Raw genomic sequence first — 20812 nt, 5'->3', positions numbered from 1 at the left:
ATTTTCAACTTTTTGGTGGTTACCAGGAGATATAAGTCTCACAACTTTTCTGCCAGGCTGACTTTGAACCTGTGTCATCAGATCTCAGCCTCCTGAGTACCTAGGATTTTAAATGTGGAGCCAGGCAGAGTGACTTTCATGTAGATAAGGAGTGAAGGAATTGGGACTTTGGTTCTCCTTGGCACATCCTGCTTCTTGATGACTAAATATGCTTTTCTAGGACTCAAGGTAATTTACACTGTGGTGTTATCTCCCTTTGCAAATGTTGTCATGGTTAGCCAAAACAGTTCTGGTGGTAGGCTCAGGGCACACCTGTGGTTCTGATGCTTTTGTGCTTGGATGGTCAGCTTTGATCATGTTAAAAAAAATAGAACATGTTTCTCTGAAGAATTTTCATTCCAGAAGTCAAAAATAATTTTAAAGCTATAATTAATATTATGATACAGGTTAGAATACATTTTATTTTAAAGTCTAGTGTAAAATCTTATCAGCTACTAAGAGATCTTAATATTCTCATTGAATTATCCTATCTAGTAGGATAAGCTAGTATCTTAATTCTGATTAAGATTTTGGATGCCTAGGAAATAGAGAAGATTTGATCTAGTTAATTTTAAGTATTTCCTACTTGATTTAAAATGGGTATTACATAATAATAACATAGCACAATCTGTTTAAAATGTGTCAAGCATTGTTTTTTTTTAATTTTTTTTATTGTAAAGATACTATACAGAGGGTTACAGTTACATGAGTGAGGCAATGAGTACACTTCCACTTCCTCTTGAACATTGTTACCCCCTCCATTGTTTTCCCCCTACCATCCCAAGCATTGTTTTTGAGCTGTTTCATAAATAAAATTTTATTTAAGTCTTACAGGAAAAGATTGACCATGATTTAAGAATGTTAAAATTTCTTCACTATTCTGATCCTTTTAAATAATGCTGTCACTTTCTGTACACGGAAGAAATGAAGTATATCAAATAACTGCAGAACATTCATAGCAAAGTCAGAGTTTAGATAGAATTTAAGACTAGGTGTTCCATGCCTTATGATTGTGCTCTTAAGGTCTTGAGGGAAATTTAGCGTAGTTTTTAACGCAGTAGTTTTTAAGAGTGAGTAGTTTGCTTCTGAAGCTTAGTAAAGGCAATTCATTGTAAACTAATTTAGCAGAGGGTACCCTTGAAATTTCTTGCCAGTGGCTACTAGATAAGTTTATATTCTTCAGGCAGTTATTAACTGGTTTTTAAGCAGGATTGACTTGAAGCCAGTACACCACAGTAGGAAACATGCTTACAACTGTACTTGTGCAGGGCTGATATTCCTGCCCATGGATGATACAGGGCTGCAAATGTGGAATGCCCCTTTTAATACTTCTGTCTTGCCCCCCTCCCAGGCTACCTGGGGGCTTAACCCTTATAAAGGCATAGCTAGCTGCATTATTTTCCAGATACTCTCATTCTAATCTTCATTACTCCAAGCATTTTTGGGATAAACTACCTTGCCTGTTCCTGTTCCGTGTTTGGATGAAAAAAAATAGCTAATAACAAAAAACAAAAAGACAGTGATGAATTCACTTGGGTATATGTGCTAAAGTTTGGTTAATTAAAGTCATTCCTCATTTTGGTTGAACCCATGTATCATTCTATTATATATTAATATAAATACATTTTTTATTTTGGCAAAGTGTTTTTCTCCTCCATTTCTTTTCTGGTGAAGATATGCTGTAGTTTTGTTTTGTGGTGGTCGGGGGGGCTTGAACTCAGGGCCTGGATATTGTCCCTGATACTTGTTTTGTCACAGAGCATTCTACCACTTGAGCCATAGTACCACTTACAGCTTTTTCTGCATAGGTTATTGGAAATAGGAGTGTTACGGACTTTCCTGCTTGGGTTGGCTTTGAACCTCAATCCTCAATCCTCAGGCTCACAGGTGTGAGCCACCGGTGCCCAACTATGTTGTGATATTGCTTCTAATTTTATGTGAATTGGAGAAATTAGGAGAATTAAGGATACTTGTAACAATCAGATCTTTTTAAGAAAATAATTTTTGATTTGTGATTAATGAATACTTGAGTGATTTTCTTTAAAAAAAATGTCACTGTACGTATAAGCTTACTCCTGAAAACATTATGAGGTGAAGGTTTGTGAAATTATTTCCTTCCCACAGGTGATCTGGGTGTATAATGGAGAAGAATCAGTTGAATGCAGGTTTTCTGACATGAAATCCAGTCATTTTTCTGAAGCAAGTACAGTAGTAGAAACTATATTTTGAACAATGTTAACTTTTCTTATCAATTTACTTTAGTGGTTCTTAAATTCTTCACTAACCTGTACATATAAACTAAAGTATTTAATTGGGAATGGGGCAGATTGATAATCCTTGACTGAGGAATATTTTATTTCATTTTTATTTAATTTTATTTCTGTTTGTGTAGTTGGTTGCCATAACTCTGCCCCGGTGGCTCACATCTATAATCCTAACTATTCAAGAGGCTTAGATCTGAGGACCAGAGCTCAAAGGGAGTCTTGGCAGGAAAGTTTGAGACTCATTTCCAATTAACCAGAAAAACAAAAACTAAACCAAACAAACCCTTAACATCTAGAGCTCAAGCTCTGACTGGCGCGCGCGCGCGTGCACACACACACACACACACACACACACACACACACACACTCTCTCTCTCTCTCTCTCTCTCTCTCTCTCTCTCTCTCTCTCTAAACCAGGCCTTTTAAAAACATTTAATAAGACTGTGCTAAATATTACATTAACCTATTATATAAAGGACCTTATGTTTAGTGTGAATACTAATGCAGTTTTGTATGCTTATATAGTTTATATAGTCAAAAAGAAACCTGAGGAAGTGGTGCTGTGACTCAAAGTGGTAGAGTGCTAGCCTTACCCAAAAGAGCTTGGGGACAACACCCAATCCCAGAGTTCAAGCTCCATGACTGACAAAATGAAAGAAAGAAAGAAAAAAGAAACCTGAAGCCGGGAATTGATGGGTGATGCCTGTAATCCTAGTTACTTAGGAGGCTGAGATCTGAGGATCCCAGTTTGAAACCAGACTGGGCAGGAAAGTCTATGAGACTCTTATCTCCAATTAATCACAGAACAAGCTGGAAGTGGCTCTTGGGCTCAAGTGGTAGAGCACTAGCCTTGAGCAAAAGAAGCCCAGGGATAGTGCCCAGACCCAGAGTTCATGCTTCAGGACTGGTAAAACAAACAACCAAACAAACAACCAAACAAAAACAAAACCTGAAACTCAGTAGGCACTTGTTTGAAATGTAGCAACTTAAGGGATGGAAATTGTATTTATAATATCCACTAGCTATTTTTACATACCTAATGGCTGTTTTGTTTGCAAAGCTAGGACTTACAGGTAGGAGGAATAAGTTGAGTAAGGTTAGTGTTATAAGTGAAAACTTGAATTTATTCTTGTGAAAACCTGAATTCTTTGTAGAAAGAAAAGATGTGTGTATGTGTGTGTGTGTGTGGGTGAGAAAGCTTGTGTACACCTGTGTGTATTTTAATTTTCTATCACATAACATTTCTAATCTTCACCTGGAAACCTGATGTAGTCAGTTGTGTAGCCTCATTTTACAGAAGAGGAATTGGAGGCACTAGGAGGCTGGGGATCAAATTCAGGTGTTTCCGAGTCTGGATGCCATACTTTTTTTTGGTTGTGGTACTTGGGGCTTGAACTCAGGACTTCTTGCTTTTGTTAGGCAGGTGCTTTCACTTGTGTGGAGTGAGCCATACTCCAGCCCTTTTGCTCTTGTAACTTGTGAGATACAATCTTGCTTTTTTTTTTTTTTCCTGGTCCTGAGGCTTGAATTCTGGGCTTGCTTACTATCTCTGAACTTCTTTTGCTTGGGGCTAGTGCACTATCCCTTGACCCACAGCTGGACTTCAGCTTTTTTGTTAGTTGTTTGTAGATAAGAGCCTTTCCAGGCTGGCTTTGAATCACAATCCTCAGATCTCAGTCTCCTGAGTAGCTAGGATAACAGGTGTGAGCCACCAGCACCTGGCTTGATCTTGCTTTTTTACCCAGGGAAGGTTGGACCCTTTTCCTCCTACTTATGTTTTCTGTATGTCTAGGATGACAAATGCGTAGTGCTGTGCCTAGCTTTTTATTAATGCAGCTGGGGGTCTTGTTGAGTTTTTGCTGAACCTTGTTTGGAAACTCTAGCCCTCTGATATATGGAGTAGCTGATGGCATTACAGGCATTAAGTACAGCACCTGACCCACCTCAGACACTTGACCCAATTCAGTGGAACAAGGGGAGACTTCAGTTGAAAGAGAGGGTATTTGGCCATGTCTTCCAGGAAGCTTCTCACCCACAGACATAGGGTGTTTGATCCTGAACACTTGTTTATTCGTCATTGATTTGCCCTCCAGCTATGATATTTGGGTATGGGGGAAGGATGCCCATGAGTACTAGGGTTGGATGCTGTCTTATTCAGCTTGGCCTGTCAGAAAAAAGCACTACAGATTGGTCAGGTGGAGGGCTGAAACAACAGATACTCCTTTCTCACAGTCCTGGAGGCTGGAAGTCATGATCGAGGTTGGCAGGGCTGTTTTCTGGACCCCTAGAAAGTACCTTTTAAACTCTCTTGTTATTCAAGTCATAAATATACATGATTTTAGACTTGCCTAGGTTTTCCTTGCTGACTTTGATCTGAGCTATTTGTGCTTTTTTTTAAAACCAGGAAATGATTATTGTATTTAAAATTGTACAAATAAGCAAAACAGTTGCATTCCCAATTATTTTTCACATCTTCAGTGAGTATTCAGCTAAATCAGAACTAGATCAAATACATTTTTGTCTATGGAAAAAAGGTTACAAAGTGAAGCTATCATTTGTACATAAAATTTGAAGGGTGGTATTTACTTAAGATTATTTTCAAGTACATTAAAAGAGAACCTTTATAGTTGAGTTTGGCCAAGGTCAAGGGAACAGTAGATAAACACATTATAAGTGATTCTTCACTGTTAACAGCATATGACTGGAAATCTTTTGTTTTGGGTCCGGGTCGTGGGCCTGACTCTGAGCCTGGGCGCTGTCCCTCAGCTCTTCACATCTTCACCTCAAGGCTAGCACCACTTCCGGCTTTTTTTTTTCTTCTGCTTATGTGGTGCTGAGGAATCAAACCCAGGGCCTCATGCATGCAAGGCAAGCGCTCTACCACTGAATCACCTTCCCAGCCCTCTTTTATTTTTTAATTTTTATTTTTTTAAAATTTTCCTGTTATGGGGCTTAAACCTTGGGGTCTGAGCTCTGTCCCTGAGCTCAAGGGTAGCACTCTACCACTTTGAGCCACAGTGCCACTTTGGGTTTTCTGGTAGTCAGCTGAAGGTAAGAGTCTCACAGACTTTCCTAGCTTTGAACGGCAATCCTCATATCACAGCCTCCTGAGTAGATAGGATTACAGGTGTGAGCCAACAGCACCTAGCTGTGGCAGTCCATTTTTTTTTTTTTTTGGGTCCAGTCGTGGGGCCTGAACTCTGGGCCTGGGCGCTGTCCCTCAGCTCTTCAGCTCAATGCTAGTGCTCTACCACTTGAGCCACAGCGCCACTTCCGGCTTTTTTCTTTTTGCTTATGTGGTGCTGAGGAATCGAACCCAGGGCCTCGAGCATGCAAGGCAAGCACTCTACCACTGAGCCACCTTCCCAGCCCATGTGGCAGTCCATTTTAATAAGTGTATTACTAGTATATTAAAACTAGAATGTGTAAAATTCAGATTGGTTTTAGATAAAATCATATAGTTTTTCTTTTTTTTTTTTTTTTTGGATCTGGTCGTGGGCCTGAACTCTGGGCCTGGGCACTGTCCCTCAGCTTTTCAGCTCAAGGCTAGCGCTCTATCACTTGAGCCACAGCGCCACTTCCGGCTTTTTTCTTTTTGCTTATGTGGTGCTGAGGAATCAAACCCAGGGCCTCAGGCATACAAGGTAAGCGCTCTACCACTGAGCCACCTTCCCAGCCCCATGTAGTTTTTTTTTTTTTTTTTTTTTGTCGGTCGTGGGGCTTGAACTCCCCATGTAGTTTTTATACTGTACTTTCAGAAAAATAATATAGAGCATCTGATGCATATAGATGTTCTAAAGATAATCAACTTAAAATTTTTTCTCTGGTTGAGTGTGAGGCTCAGTAGGAGACTATAGGCTTTTAGCATACATGAGGCCCCGAGTTAATTCTTTAATTTTTTTTTTTCCTTTTTGGTGGTGGTACCTGGGTTTGAACTCAGGCCCATGTGCTTACCAAGCAGATGCTCTTATCACTTGAGCCACAACCCAGCCCTTATTTATTTATTGCTTTCGTTATTTTGCAAATCTGGTCTAGGGCTGGCCTAGACTACAATCATCCTAATGCTGCCTGTGCAGCTGGAATGGCAGGCCTAGTTCATCATGCTCACCTTTTTTATTGAGATAGAGTGTTACTAACATTTTGCCTTGGTTGTCCTTGTACTGCAGTCCTCCTTATCTGTACTTCCTGAGTAGCTGACATGACAGCATGACAGGCATGAGTGCCCTCTAAAAGCATGTTAATAATTTCATTTCGTTTCATAGTTCCATTTATTTTTGCAGAGATCATTGGAGTTAACATAGTAAAAAAAAAATCCTCCTCTTGTACTTTAGGCTAGAAGACATGTTTCTTGGTATAAACCTAAAGAAGATTAAGCAAGTACACTAGAAAAAGTTTGTTAGCTACAAAGTGTAGTTAGTTCAAGCCCCAGTTTCTCTCTCTCTCTCTCTCTCTCTCTCTCTCTCTTTCTCTCTCTCTCTCTCTCTCTCTCTCTCTCTCTCTCTCTCTCTCTCTCACACACACACACACACAGAATGGTTTGCATTAAAAAAAATGCTGGTGGCTCATACCTGTATCCTAGCTACTTAGGAGGCTGAGATCTGAAGATCCTCATTCAAAGCTAGCCTGGGCAGAAAAGTCTGTGACACTTACCTCCAGTTAATCAGTAAAAAATATTGGACTGGAGGTGTGGCTCAAGTGGTAGAGCTCATAGTAATAGAGTGCCGAGTGTCAGAAGAAAAACCTGAGCAAGAGTACAAGGTCCTGAGTTCAAGTCCCAGTACCAGCACAAAAAGAAAACAAGAGCCGGGAGCTAGTGGCTCATTTCTGTAATCCCAGCTACTCAGGAGGCTGAGGTCTGAGGATCAAGGTTCAAAGCCAGCCCGGGCAGGAAAGACTGTGAGACTTTTATCTCCAATTAACCACTCAGGAAACTGGAAGTGGCGCTGTGGCTCAAGTGGTAGAGTAGTAGCCTTACGTTGAAGAGCTGAGGGACAGCTCTCAGGCCCAGAGTTCAAAGCCCCATGACTACCACTACCACCACCACCACCAACAACAAAAAGAAAACAAGGTCTTAGGATAAAAAATGTAGGAAGTTATCTCTTTGGTCTATTTAGCAACACTGTGTGTTGTGAGCGTGTGTACACACACACACACACACACACACACACACACACACACACACTATCCAACACACACACACACACACACACACACACACACACACACACACACACACACACACACTCTATCCAAGTAGTCTTTCATGAGAGAAGTAAGCCTTGCAGAAAATGATTTCAGTTCTCTCTAGAGTAGTACCGAGGACCATTCAAAATGTGTTTTAGAAAGGCTAATTTATTATATGCAATATATGCTTTGGGGCATTTTTAATTCTCTTTAGAACTTTTAACTCTTGGGACTTGAGAGGGTCAGGAGGGTCATGAAATCAACTTAATGGGTTACCAGGACTAAAAAAGAAACATGAAATAGAATAAAAAAAGAATGTATATAGTGTGTCTCCTGGTCACATGTGTATGTGTGTATATATATATATATATATATATATATGCTATATATAATAAAGTAATATATATAATATATAGCATAGTATATTAAATGTTATTTGTAGCTTATAGTATTTGAAGACCATAATTAAAAAATATTCTAAAATAAGGTGGAGATATAAAGCTTTAGATTTCTTTTTTTTTTTTTTTTTTGGGTCCGGTCGTGGGGCCTGAACTCTGGGCCTGCGTGCTGTCCCTCAGCTCTTCAGCTGAAGGCTAGTGCTCTACCACTTGAGCCAGAGCGCCACTTCTGGCTTTTTTTTTTTTTTTTTTTTTTTTTTGCTTATGTGGTGCTGAGGAATCGAACCCAGGGCCTCAGGGCCTCAGGCATGCAAGGCAAGTGCTCCACCACTGAGCCACCTTCCCAGCCCCAAAGCTTTAGATTTCTATACATTAAATGTTCTGACAAATTTTTTCAGTAAAAATGTGTTTATGATACTGAAATTTCCACATGGTTAGCTAGATAGCTAGTGATAGAATGCTTCTAGCTAAAGGCCCTCCCAGTACAAAACCAAAACCAAACTGAAAATACAGTCCCCTGGCCCCCCAAAGCACCAGGATAGCCACATAGTTTTAATATTAAATGGATTGAACTCTAAAGAATTACAGGATATATATTTTTTTAATTTTGAAAAGTCTAAGGAGTTAGGATTTTTATCAGTTCCTTCATCTTATGAGGGGAGTGCTACAACACACTTTGCCAGAAGGATTTTAGGTAATAGTTGTATGCTTTACTCTAAGAGCTTGAGCCCTTGCTTTGCTCTGGAACATCGTTCAGCACTTCAGCCTAACATAGGTTTAGTGAAGTATGAGGTGAGTCTGATCTTGCAGCCTGTGGGGCAGCAAACATTTCTGTGACTTCTGAAGATGTAGCCTTGATGAGTTAGCACATACCTATTAATGATTACAATAAAGGGAGCCATAAGACTAACCCTTAAAAATCTCCTACTAGCTATTTGTTATCTTGCCACACAATTCATTGCAGTTGTGGAGACATGTCACTCACATGTTGGCACTATTGAGGAAACTTGAGATCTGAGGTATTTGGTTTCTTTCAGTAGTTGTTGGCAGCCGTTTGGTGGGGTGTGTTTTATATACTTCTTAAAATCATTTGACCACTTGTATGTCTTAATGTTGTAGATGGTGGAAAGATCATGATAGGAACAGTCACTTTATACTTAAGAAGTTATTTTCTAGTTATATATCCTGCGATGTATTTAATAAGTTTGCCAGTGGTTTATTTGGGGCTAGCCCCAAAATAATGTGGACTTACGTTAAATAGCCCTTATGTATTCAGTAGGAAGCTAGACTGTTAAATTACCAAACTACTTGTTTTGAATACAACAATTTAAAAATGAATTTTGAGTTGTGCATCAGTGTATGCCTGTAATCCAGCTAATCAGGAAGCTGACATCTGGAGCATTGTGGTTTGAAGCCAGCCCAGACAGCAAAGTCTGGTAGATGCATTTCTAAAATAACTAGCAAGGGGCTGGGAAGGTGGCTCAGTGGTAGAGCGCTTGCCTTGCATCCATGAGGCCCTGGGTTCGATTCCCCAGCACCACATAAGCAAAAAGAAAAAAAGCCAGAAGTGGCGCTGTGGCTGAAGTGGTAGAGCGCTAGCCTTGAGCTGAAGAGCTGAGGGACAGCACAGTGCCCAGGCCCAGAGTTCAGGCCCCACGACTGGACCCCCCCCCCAACAAAAAATTAGCAAAAAAAAAAAAAAAAAAACTGGGCTAAAAGTGTGACTCAAATGGTAGAACACCAAACATGCAAGCTAAGTGGGTGCAAGGCCCAGAGCTCAAATCTTAGTACCTTCCTCACAAACAAGACTTTTAATCATTTGTAGAACTTTAAAAATTCTATTTTTTAAAAATAGGTTTTTTTTTTGCCAGTCCTGGGGCTTGAACTCAGGGCCTGGACACTGTCCCTGAGCTTCTTTTTGCTCAAGGCTAGCAGTCTTCTACTTGAGCCACAGTGCCACTTCCAGCTTTTTATGTTTATGTGATACTGTGGAATTGAACCCAGGACTTCATGCATGCTAGGCAAGCACTCTACCACCAAGCCAACTTCCCAGTCCCTAAAAATAGTTTTAAAAGTTGATTTTTGTTGGGATTTTGGAAGTCATATTGAGCCATTCTCAATTTTTTTAGTTCATCAGTGTTTGTCATTAGGGCTTAAAAATGATAATATTCTGATGTAATTAAAAACTAGAATGTCACTTGAAAGCAAGGTTTTTGAACGTTAGTCTAGGACTTACAAAGTTTTTTTTTTTTTTTTTGGGTCGGTCATGGTGCTTGAACTCTGAGCCTGAGCTCTGTCCCTCAGCTCTTCAGCTCAAGGCTAGAGCTCTACCATTTGAGCTACAGTACCACTTCCGGTTTTCTGGTGGTTTATTGGAGATAAGAGTTTCATGGATTTTCCTGCCCAGGCTGGCTTTGAACCGTAATCCTCAGATCTCAGCCTCCTGAGTAGCTAGGATTACAGGCATGAGCTACCAGCGCCCTGCTACAAAGTTGTTTTTTTTTTTAAAGCACAACTTGGATATTTGTATAAGAATAGTGATGAGTTTAAAAAGTAGTGACAAATATGACTTTTTAAAATGAAATGAAGCCCTATATTTGTCATTGTTGTAAGACTAATAACTGTGTCATCAAGATACAATAGTTCTTTATTAAGAAATTTGATTATCAAAGGATAATGTGCATAAAGTCATAGTTAGGATGCAGGATTTAGAGAAGCATCAGTTAAACATTTCCTAATTTTCACTTGTTAAAAATTAACTTTCTGTGCATATTGGTTTGTTTAAATTTTGCTTTTATAGATATTATTTGGTGTTTAGAAAAAGAATCTTTGGACTGAAATAACATATCTGAAATGTTGTTTATGTGTGTAGAGATGCCATCTGTTCATTTGGGGAAAGATAATGGTGGGAAGTTGAACAATCAAAGCATTTAAAATACTGAGGCTCTAATCTGTCAAATGGTATACTTTTCTTTGCTGAGCAGTGTACTGTATTTTAATGTGTAAACACACAAAAGAATAAATTTTCTGATGTTGAAAGGTAACACAAAAGGCAATAGATTCTCCTATCTTGGTATCTGATTTCTATTTATGATCATAGCCTTACTGCTGTGCCATTTAATTATATTCTTTTTCTGAAAACCTAATTTGTATGTTGACACAAATGCAGAATAGATGAGAAAATCTGGCATGTCTGTGAATATTTTGTTGTATAATATGTGCTTTTCTTAATTGTTTTTAACGTGCAGTTAGGATAATTTGTAACAAATGTGTTTATGGTTTCCCATAGCATATTAAGGAAAATTAGCGTGCAGCACTTTATCACTGTTAGTGCTGTGCATTTTCCCATCACTTGTATTATTTAATTTGTATATCTGATAAAAGGCAGCCTAGAGACTTTCTGGGTCCTTCATTGAGGAGAAAGGTACTAAACGTGAAAAAGACTGTCTTGTGAATTTTACAGTGGCTAGTCATTGTGATTTCATAGTCGTGTGTGTGTGTGTGTGTGTGTGTGTGTGTGTGTGTGTGTGTGTGTGTGTGTGTGTGTGTGTGTGTGTGTGTGTGTGTGTGTGTGTGTGTGTGTGTGTGTGTGTGTGTGTGTGTGTGTGTATTGATTGTGCCTGGGGGTGGTCTAATCCAAGACCCTACACATACTAGGCAAATACTCTGTTCCTGAGATACCCTCCCCAAGTGTATTAAAGTCTACCCTACAAATTAATGAGCCATACTGTCCTTCAAAATTCACTCAATAGGGCTGGGAAGATGGCTCAGTGGTAGAGCGCTTGCCTTGCATGCCTGAGGCCCTGGGTTTGATTCCTCAGCACCACATAAGCAAAATGAAAAAAGCCGGAAGTGGCGCTGTGGCTCAAGTGGTAGAGCGCTCGCCTTGAGCTGAAGAGCTGAGGGACAGCGCCCAGGCCCAGAGTTCAGGCCCCACAACTGGACCCCCCAAAAAAAAAACCCAACAAAATTCACTCAATAAATTGATTGTTCTCTACTGGGTGATAAGTAGTACTGATAATACAAAAAACTGTGTGTGTGTGTGTGTGTGTGTGTGTGTGTGTGTGTGTGTGTGTGTGTGTGTGTGTGTGTGTGTGTGTGTGTGTGTGTGTGTGTGTATTTAACCTTAAATTGCTTTTAAATTGTAGGCTGGAATCAGACATTGGGTAGGGACTACATTTTTAAGATTATTAAGGGAATTTCCTTAGAGCCACTGATCTGGGACTCTCAGTGGATTACTGTAGGAATAGTGGGAATTAAGAGGGATATGTGCTTAAATGGATGTACTACCTGTTATTTAGATGGAGTGTACAGATATAAAACAATACTGGGGTTGGATTATGAGTAATGAAAATGACTAAACTTGTCAGATTTCAAGCCAAGGTCTTTAAAGAAGTGTTTGCTTGCTTTCTGAACATTTAGACTCCCATAGCTATACTAGGAAAAGCTTCACTGCAGAAGTCACTTTTAGCAATTTTTCTCTTGTTAAGATATTGGGGTTTGAACTCATTGGGGCCTTCTTGCGCTTACGACAAAGCAGGTTCTCTAGCCCTTTTAGCTTTTGTTATTTTTCAAACAGGATCTCACTTTTTAGCTGGGCAACCTGGACTGTGATCTTCCTTGTTTTTCCTCCCTGTGTTGCTGGGATGACAGATGAGCAACATTGTGCCCAGGCTTTTATTGATTGAGAAGGGATCTTGGTGACTTTCTGTCTAGGCTGGCCTTTAACTGGGATCCCCGCCCCCTCCAACTTCAGCTCCCTAAGTAACTAGGATTACAGGTGTGAGCCACTGTTCCTAGCTTAGCTTTCCAGATTTTAACTTAAAAGGTCTGAAAATGATTTATTGAGCAATATGTCTAGAATTGTTTCAGATGTAAAACTGATTTAAAAAAGGCATTTTCTTCATGGGCTTAACATTAACCATTGAATTCAAGATGCCCTTTGATGTCATGGATTTGTTAGAATAACTTATACATGCCTTTTTTAATACTGTTCCATCATAGATGATTGGAATAAAAAGTATTCTACCAATTAAGCTACTATTTTTATACACTAAGGTTTTTAAAAATTTAAATGGAATGCAGGGCAAGTGCCCTACTGCTGAGCTATTACTTTTTAATTTTTTAAAATTATTTTTAAATTTTTTTGTGTGCCAGTCCTGGGATTTGAACTCAGGTCCTGGACTCTGTCTCTCTGCTTTTTTTTTTTTTTTTTGCTCAAGGCTAGTGATCTACCACTTGAACTACAGCTTCACTTCTGGGTTTTTGTGGCTAATTGGAGGTAATAGCCTCGCTTGGAAACGTGATCCTCAGATCTCAACCACTTGAATAGCTAGGATTGTAGACATCATCCATCCATGCCTAGCCTCCAAGATTAAAAAAAAATGAATATGTTAAATTAAAAAAATTATTATTACAAAGGTAAGTACAGAGGAGTTTCAGTTACATAAGTCAGGTATTGAGTACATTTCTTAATTTCTTTTTGGACAGTGCCACTCCTCCCCACATTCCCAGTTTTTCCCTCCCACCTCCACCCACAAATGTCTAGTGAGTTACTACTGCTACATTAAACTTTTTTTTTTTTGGGGGTCCAGTTGTGGGGCCTGAACTCTGGGCCTGGGCGCTGTCCCTCAGCTCTTCAGCTCAAGGCTAGCGCTCTACCACTTGAGCCACAGCGCCACTTCCGGCTTTTTTCTTTTTGCTTATGTGGTGCTGAGGAATCGAACCCAGGGCCTCAGGCATGCAAGGCAAGCACTCTACCACTGAGCCAACTTCTCAGCCCCAACATTAAACATTTTTAATGCATTAATCTAAGTGGTATACAAAACATAATTTAAGTACATCATATTGTTTCAAGACTTAAATACCAATTACTATACTCTTTTTAGAAGTATGGGACAATTGAGATATATAAATAATTCACCTGTTTCAGGGGTCTCAAGTTTTTGCTCATTGAGGTAGTTTTTGTGTTTACATTTTATCTCCTTTTTAGGCTGTTAGCTGTTAGTTAACATTTATTGCTGTCATTTAGTATTTGTTGACAGAAGCATTTCTTTTTATAGTTTACTACCAAAACGGAGCTGTAGGCTGAGAAAACAAGTGATTGCTTTATTTTATAAATAAGCTGTTGAATTTGTTCTTATTCTCAGTTCCAACCTAATGATCAGAACTGTGATGCATATTTGGATCTTCAGAATATTTGATCAGTATTTTAAAAATATTTATTTACGGGGCTGGGAAGTTGGCTCAGTGGTAGAGCACTTGCCTTGCATGCTCGAGGCCCTGGGTTCTATTCCTCAGCACCACATAAGAAAAAGCCGGAAGTGGCGCTGTGGCTCAAGTGGTAGAGCACTAGCCTTGAGCTGAAGAGCTGAGGGACAGCGCCCAGGCCCAGAGTTCAGGCCCCACGACCGGACCCAAAAAAAAAAAAATATATATATATATATATATATATTTATTTACATGTAGTCTGGACCTTCACTGGAATAGTCAAATCCATTCGAAGTATTATTTTCTTTTAATCTTGTGATCTCATTCTTTCAAATTCCTTACTCAGTAATTTTTAACCAAAAATTTAGATCTCTCACTAACACCTCCCCCCCCCCCCCCCCCAGCGCGCACGTGCTTGCTTGCTTGCTTGCTTGCTTGCTTGCTTTTTCCTGTTTTGGGCCTGGGTGCACTGTTTTTGAGCTTTTTTTTCCCCCCCCTTAATGCTAGCATACTACCACTTGAACCCTAGTTCTAATTCCAGCTTTTTTTTGGTGGTTAGTTGGAGATGAGACTTTCCTGCCCTTGATGGCTTTGAACTACATTCTCATCAGCTCTCCTTTTTGACTTATTCTGCCTTTAACTCTTTCTTAGTCCTGTACTAAGAGTTCTCACTGTACTTGATTTGTCTGATCATCAACTCTCTCTACTGTCCACTGTGGTACCTGTCAGCTACTTCTTTCCTCTTCCAACAGTGAGGCTTGTTTTTAGCAAGACATTCTTTTCCTGTAAGCTTAGGGTAATGACTGTAATTTGAAGTACTTGGGGAAGCTTAGCAAGGGAGAACAAAGTATAAAGCAAGTCAAAGTAAGGGAGACGTTAGTGACCATAGGTGATTTATACCCTTTTTGCCTCAGTTTCCTAACTTTGGTTGTTTTATTTAAATATGTAAAATGGAGATAATGATACTTCCTTTGTGTGTACATGTGTGCTGATGTGTGCCCACCCATGTGTGGTTGGAATTCTCAGCAAGTGAATGTGTACTAACTTGCCAGTTCCTTTATCCTTTGTTTATAAGTATATAGCTTCAGTGCTTAAAAATTTGAAAGAGATTTCTAAGTTTCTGAGGAAAGATGGTTTACTGATACTTGTTGACAAAGAGATTTTCAGAGTTAAATTGGCCAAAGCACTTATTGCTCTAAAAGGTGATCTAGTTAGTATTCTAACAAATACTATGGGAATGGTATATTGTGTACTTGATTATAGTAGGAAGAATAATCAGAATTTCTTAACATGGTACATTTTCAGAGTGCTGTTGTTAAAAATGAGGAATTTGTTGTAGCCCATGTTAACACACTGAAACTTGGGACACGACAGCCCTAATGAGTCTTTGAGTCAAGGTGATTAGAAGGATACACAGCTCAGTAGAAGATGGCCCTTTGTGCTGGGCACCCATATCTCATACCTGTAATCCTAGCTACTCAGGAGGCTGAGATCTGAGGATGATGGTTTGAAGCCAGCCCAGCCAGGAAAGTCATGAGACTCTTATTTCCAGTTAACCACCAGAAATGCTAGAACTAGAGCTGTGGTTCAAGTGCTAGTATTTTACCCTTGAGCACAAAAGCTCAGGGACAATACCCAGGTGTCTGAGTTCAAGGCCCAAAACTGGAACTAAAAAATTTAAAGAAAGAAAGAAAAAAAAAAGATGGCCCTTTGGTGGTAGAGAACTTGCTTGGAATGGGCACAGGCCCTGGATTTGATCCCTAGAACTTCAAAAAAAAGTTGCATTTTACCCTCAAAAAGCTTACCTTTCCACATTTTTCTACAGACTGATACACCACCAGGAATGGAATTACAGTCATGGTATCCTGTTATAAAACAGGAAGGAGACTCTGTTCCTCAGACACATTCATTTTTACACCCCAGGTGAGTGGATATGCATTCATCCAACAGCTTGTTGCCATTTACTGGTCTAGGAGCTTAGTTTTAAGGTTTCTCTTTAATAGATTATCTTTGAAAATTCACAAGCAAGGAATTTAATATCTTTTGTCTCTTTGTCATCATAGGAAAATCATAGGGAATTCGTATTGGTTAGTTACTCTTATTAGATAAAGCCCAAAGAATCTAAAGAATGTTAATTGTACTGAATATGTGAGACAACCGTTACTGGTGTTTGTATGCTATTTCTAGAAATAGGTCATTTCCTTTCTGTCCCAAGTGAAACATGAAAGTTGTCTTTTTTATTTAATTAAATGGCTTTACAAAAAGGTTGCAGTTCCACGTGTCAGATGAAGAGTTAAACCAGTTCTTCATGTTGGTGTGTAACTTTTAAAACTAGAAAACTTGGAGCTTTTATAATAGGCACATCTCTCATATTTCATATTTTATATTTTCACATGGGTTATAAGTATAATCTTCTGTTTATTGAATCCTAGATTTTGATATGCTGCTGTAAATCTGATCTCTCCAAGCATGGGGAAGAATTTCAGTCTTATTTATTATTGCGCAAAATCAGTGATATATCTATTGCATTAAAACTTGTCAGGTTTTTTTTTGTTTTAGCAGAATACTCTGCTTTCAGATGGAAAGTTCATGAGATTGATAGGAACAATACAGATGTCCTATACACACATAAGAGGAGCTTATCTGATGAAGTATTAATTAAATAGTTGCATATTGTTTTGGTAAAGATTACATGTTATTTAAATACTTAGCTCAGATTTGTTTCATGGTCCTTGCAGGTAATCTAGGCACTTTTATGTGAGCTTTGAGAAAATGGAGCAAAACTCAGTCTTAATTTTGTACAACTTGTTACCATTTTATAGGTAGAAAGTACAAATTGTATTTTTATTTTATTTATTTATTTTTGCCAGTCCTGGGGCTTGAACTCAGGGCCTGGGCACTGTCCCTGAGCTTCTTTTGCTCAAGGCTAGCACTCTATCACTTGAGCCACAGTGCCACTTCCATCTTTTTCTGCTTATGTGGTACGGAGGAATCCAATCCAGGGCTTCATGCATGCTAAGCAAGCACTCTAGCACTATGCCACATTCCCAGCCCTAATTGTATTTTTAAAAGATTGCCTTGTTGGGATTGATAGTAGGAGAACTGCCTAGCAGCCAGGAAGCATCCAGAGTGCCTGTTTTCTCTCTGAGCTGTTAACAGTGGACCCTAGAAGCTTGTCATTGGCCTGTGTGGGCCCGGTTATAACAGTGTAGTGGGTGATTAAACAAACTGACAAAGACAAGTGTTCTGCCTTTAGAGATCTGTGGGCAAGAAAATACTCTTCAAAGTAGCATGTAGCCTGTTCTCTTTCTAGAGTAAACTTGACCTACTCAGCTGCTAAACAGCTCTGGAAAGTACTTCATGCTTTAGTTCTCAGCTGGGTTTATAGGAAGAGGAAAAGACTCCTTTTCTTTTCCATCAAGTATAGTTAGTGCTTAGAAATAACTTGCAAAATGATAATTCTAAGTAAGTTTTGGTCTCCTAAAGTGCTGCTAATTTCCATTTATCATGGATTCTTTATTTTGTGAATTGCTAGATTGTCTTTTTGGTAAATGAAAAAAAATTGAGTTTAACTGTAGAAAGATAGCACACATCATATTTTTACCCAAATGTAGTATGTAATATTTACCTTATTTTGTCTTTCTTTGTTTTCAGCTACTACTTGTACATGTGTGATAAAGTGGTTGCCCCAAATGTGTCCCTTACTTCTGCTGTGTCCCAGTCTAAAGAGGTCACAAAGACAGAAGCAACTAAGACCATATCAAGACAGTCTGAGAAGCTTCACAGCAGTAGTAAACATCAAAAAACAGTGTCTTATCCAGATGTCTCACTCGAGGAACAGGAGAAAATGGATTTAAAAACAAGTAGAGAATTATATAACCACTCAGGTAAGTATTCAGGAGGTATATTTAAAAAATGAGATGTCTAATAGAAAGCACACTTATTTTGCATTTTAAGAGAAGTTTTTTATTCTTTGAACCTCAGTTGTTTCACGGGTCTAGAATTTTCCAGCCTGTGGAGGCTATAGAAAGACTGTGTTATGTGGCTTCATACTGAAAGTGATTCTTGTAGTTTTCTTCTTTTGGCCAAATTTTGCAATAGGTTTCTATTTTTCTTAATTTTCTATGGATTGATATTTAAGAAATATATCGGTGACAGTGTCCAAAAGGAAATGTATTTTTTATTAACTTTTTTTTTTTACTAATTTTTATTGAGATTAAGTGAGTACATAAATTTCACACTATTGTGAGATAGTGATACTTAAAAGTCACAAACAAATTTTAACCTTCACAAGGCAAATTGTCATTATCATGGTCTATAATGTTTGTGAATTTTATGAGCTTTGACAGTACAGCTATTTCTTCCACATTGGGTGATATGTACATTTCTTTCCTTTTGCTTAGTGTAAGGTGTTAAACTTTCCCTCTCATTCCCTCCCTCCCATTGTTGCCCTTGAGTTGCTTAGTTCATTTTCATCAATGTCCAGTGAAGCTGATGAGCCCCTCTGTTGTATATTTTCCTATTTCTCTCTGATTCTGTGTCCTTCTCCTAGCTTCCCTCAGATAGATAGATATAATAACAATTTTTTTTTTAAATTGTGAGAGCACTTAGTTGTGGAACTCAGGGAAATGTCAGACTCAGGAACTGAGTGCCCTAGGAATCAGGCAGATGTCCGAAGTTTAGAATTCTGAGTGGTCATCTCAGAAAAAAATCTGCTTATTCACTACACCTTGTAAATGTTGTGGATAAAACAAGACCTGTCCACTCCACTGCCTGTTCTCTTCCACGTTAAAAAAAAAAAGTGGTACAGCTTTGCTTAGTGCCTTGCTTGTGTGAATTATTTTAACTATTTTCATAGGGAATTGAGATTCTTGTTTTTTTTATTTTTTTTTTGGTTGGTCATGGGGCTTGAACTCTGGGCTTGGGCGGTGTCCCTGTGCTCTTCAGCTCAAGGAGAGCGCTGTACCACTTGAGCCACAGCGCCACTTCCAGTTTTCTAGTATTTTTTATTGGAGTCTCATGGACTTTCCTGCCTGGGCTGGCTTTGAACCGCTATCCTCAGATCGCTAACTAGGATTACAGGCACCCAGCTTGGGTTTTTGTTTTTTGTTTTTTAATATATACTTTGACTTTTTTACCACTTGGTTTTCCTTTGGATTGAGATATGGTAAGCAGTAATTCATTATGCATCATTATGTCATATTTGCATTGTATTTTGTTTCCCAAATGAATTTCAGTAATTTAAAAATAATTGGAATGTAATTTACATGCCATAAAACTTAAAGTGTACAGTTCATAACTGTCACTATTTAATTGGAGAACATTTACATCACTCCACAAAGGAACCAATCCTCTAATGACTCCTCAGGCTCCTTATTCTGTTTTCTGTCTTTATGAACTTGCTCACTCTGGACATTTTCTATAAAAAGAATTATATAATCTATGTTGCACGTGTTGGTACTTTTTTTGTAGCTTAATATTTCATTGTATGGCTGTGTCATATTTTGTTCTTCAGTTGATGGGCATTTGTAATGTTTTCACGTTTTGCCTATTATGAATGATGCTGCTATGAATACTTGGGTACAAGTTTTAGGGTAGACATATGTTTTCATATTAAAGGCTGGAATTGCTGGGTCATATGTTAACTGTGTTCATACTTTGAGGGACTCTGCAATTACTCTCCAAAGTGACTGCACCATTGTGCATTCTCTAGCAGTTTGAGAGAATTTTGAGGTTCGCACATTTTTGTCAACATTTGTAACTATGTGTCATGATTATTGCATTGTCAGGTGGTACCACGTGGTTTTCATTTGAAATCCCCTAATAATTGATGATCTTGAACATTAAAAAAAAAGTTTTCCTGGGTACTAGGTATTTTCTCAGAGGAAAGCATAATTTAGATCCTTTGTCAGGATTGGCTTGTCTCTTTTCTTTTGAGTACTAAATTGGGTTATATGTTACTTTTGAGTACTACGAGTTATTTTTGTATTTTGGATTCTTACCATGTAAATAAGTTGTCGTTCTGTCACCTTTTCATTTTATTGATAGTGACCCTTGAAGCATGTAAGTTCTTAATTTTTGTGATTTTTAACTTTCTTAATTGTGATTTTTTTTTTTTTTTTTGGTCGGTCATGGGGCTTGAACTCTGGGCCTGGGCGCTGTCCCTGCGCTCTTCAGCTCAAGGCTAGCACTCTACCACTTGAGCCACAGTGCCACTTCCGGTTTTCTAGTGGTTTATTGGAGATAAGAGTGTCACAGACTTTCCTGCCTGGGCTGGCTTTGAACCGAAATCCTCAGATCTCACTCAGCCTCCTGGGTAGCTAGGATTACAGGCGTGAGCCACTGGCTCCCAGCTTTAATTGTGATTTTTAATTTCTTGATTTCTGTAGTCTTGTAGTAAGCTTTGAAATTGGAAATGATGGGTCCTCAAATTTAAAATAAGCTTGTCAGTTTCCCTGCAAATATCTGAATGAGGATTTTTGATAGAGATTGAATTGAGTAATGGACCAGTTTGGGAAGCATTGTCCTCTTTACAGTATTGCCATCTACTCTGTTCATTCCATGAAAATGTGATACCTTTCTATGTATTTAGGTTTGCAATTCTTTCAGTAGTATTTTGTAGTTATCATTATAAACATATGACACCCATTGTTAATTTTTCCTAAGCATTTTATTTTTCTTGATTTATATATAGAATTGTCTTGGATTTCAGTTATG

At 38.7% G+C, this 20812-nt stretch overlaps 1 protein-coding gene across 2 annotated transcripts in view; it reads left to right on the top strand.

Annotated features, from left to right (window-relative positions):
* Positions 1-20812, top strand: part of Skil (SKI like proto-oncogene) — a 31200-nt gene that overhangs the window by 3911 nt on the left and 6477 nt on the right. For both annotated transcript variants that reach the window (XM_069991903.1, XM_069991904.1), the window contains exons 3-4: positions 15921-16018; positions 17750-17982. In XM_069991903.1, the coding sequence (XP_069848004.1) occupies positions 15921-16018; positions 17750-17982 (331 nt within the window). The remainder of the gene's footprint in view (positions 1-15920; positions 16019-17749; positions 17983-20812) is intronic.

Source organism: Dipodomys merriami, unplaced genomic scaffold (assembly GCF_024711535.1).
Source record: "Dipodomys merriami isolate MVZ:Mamm:240054 unplaced genomic scaffold, mDipMer1.0.p SCAF_40, whole genome shotgun sequence".
Lineage (NCBI taxonomy): Eukaryota > Metazoa > Chordata > Mammalia > Rodentia > Heteromyidae > Dipodomys > Dipodomys merriami.
The sequence above is the reverse complement of the archived record's forward strand: the minus strand, read 5'-3'. Positions and strand labels throughout refer to the sequence as shown.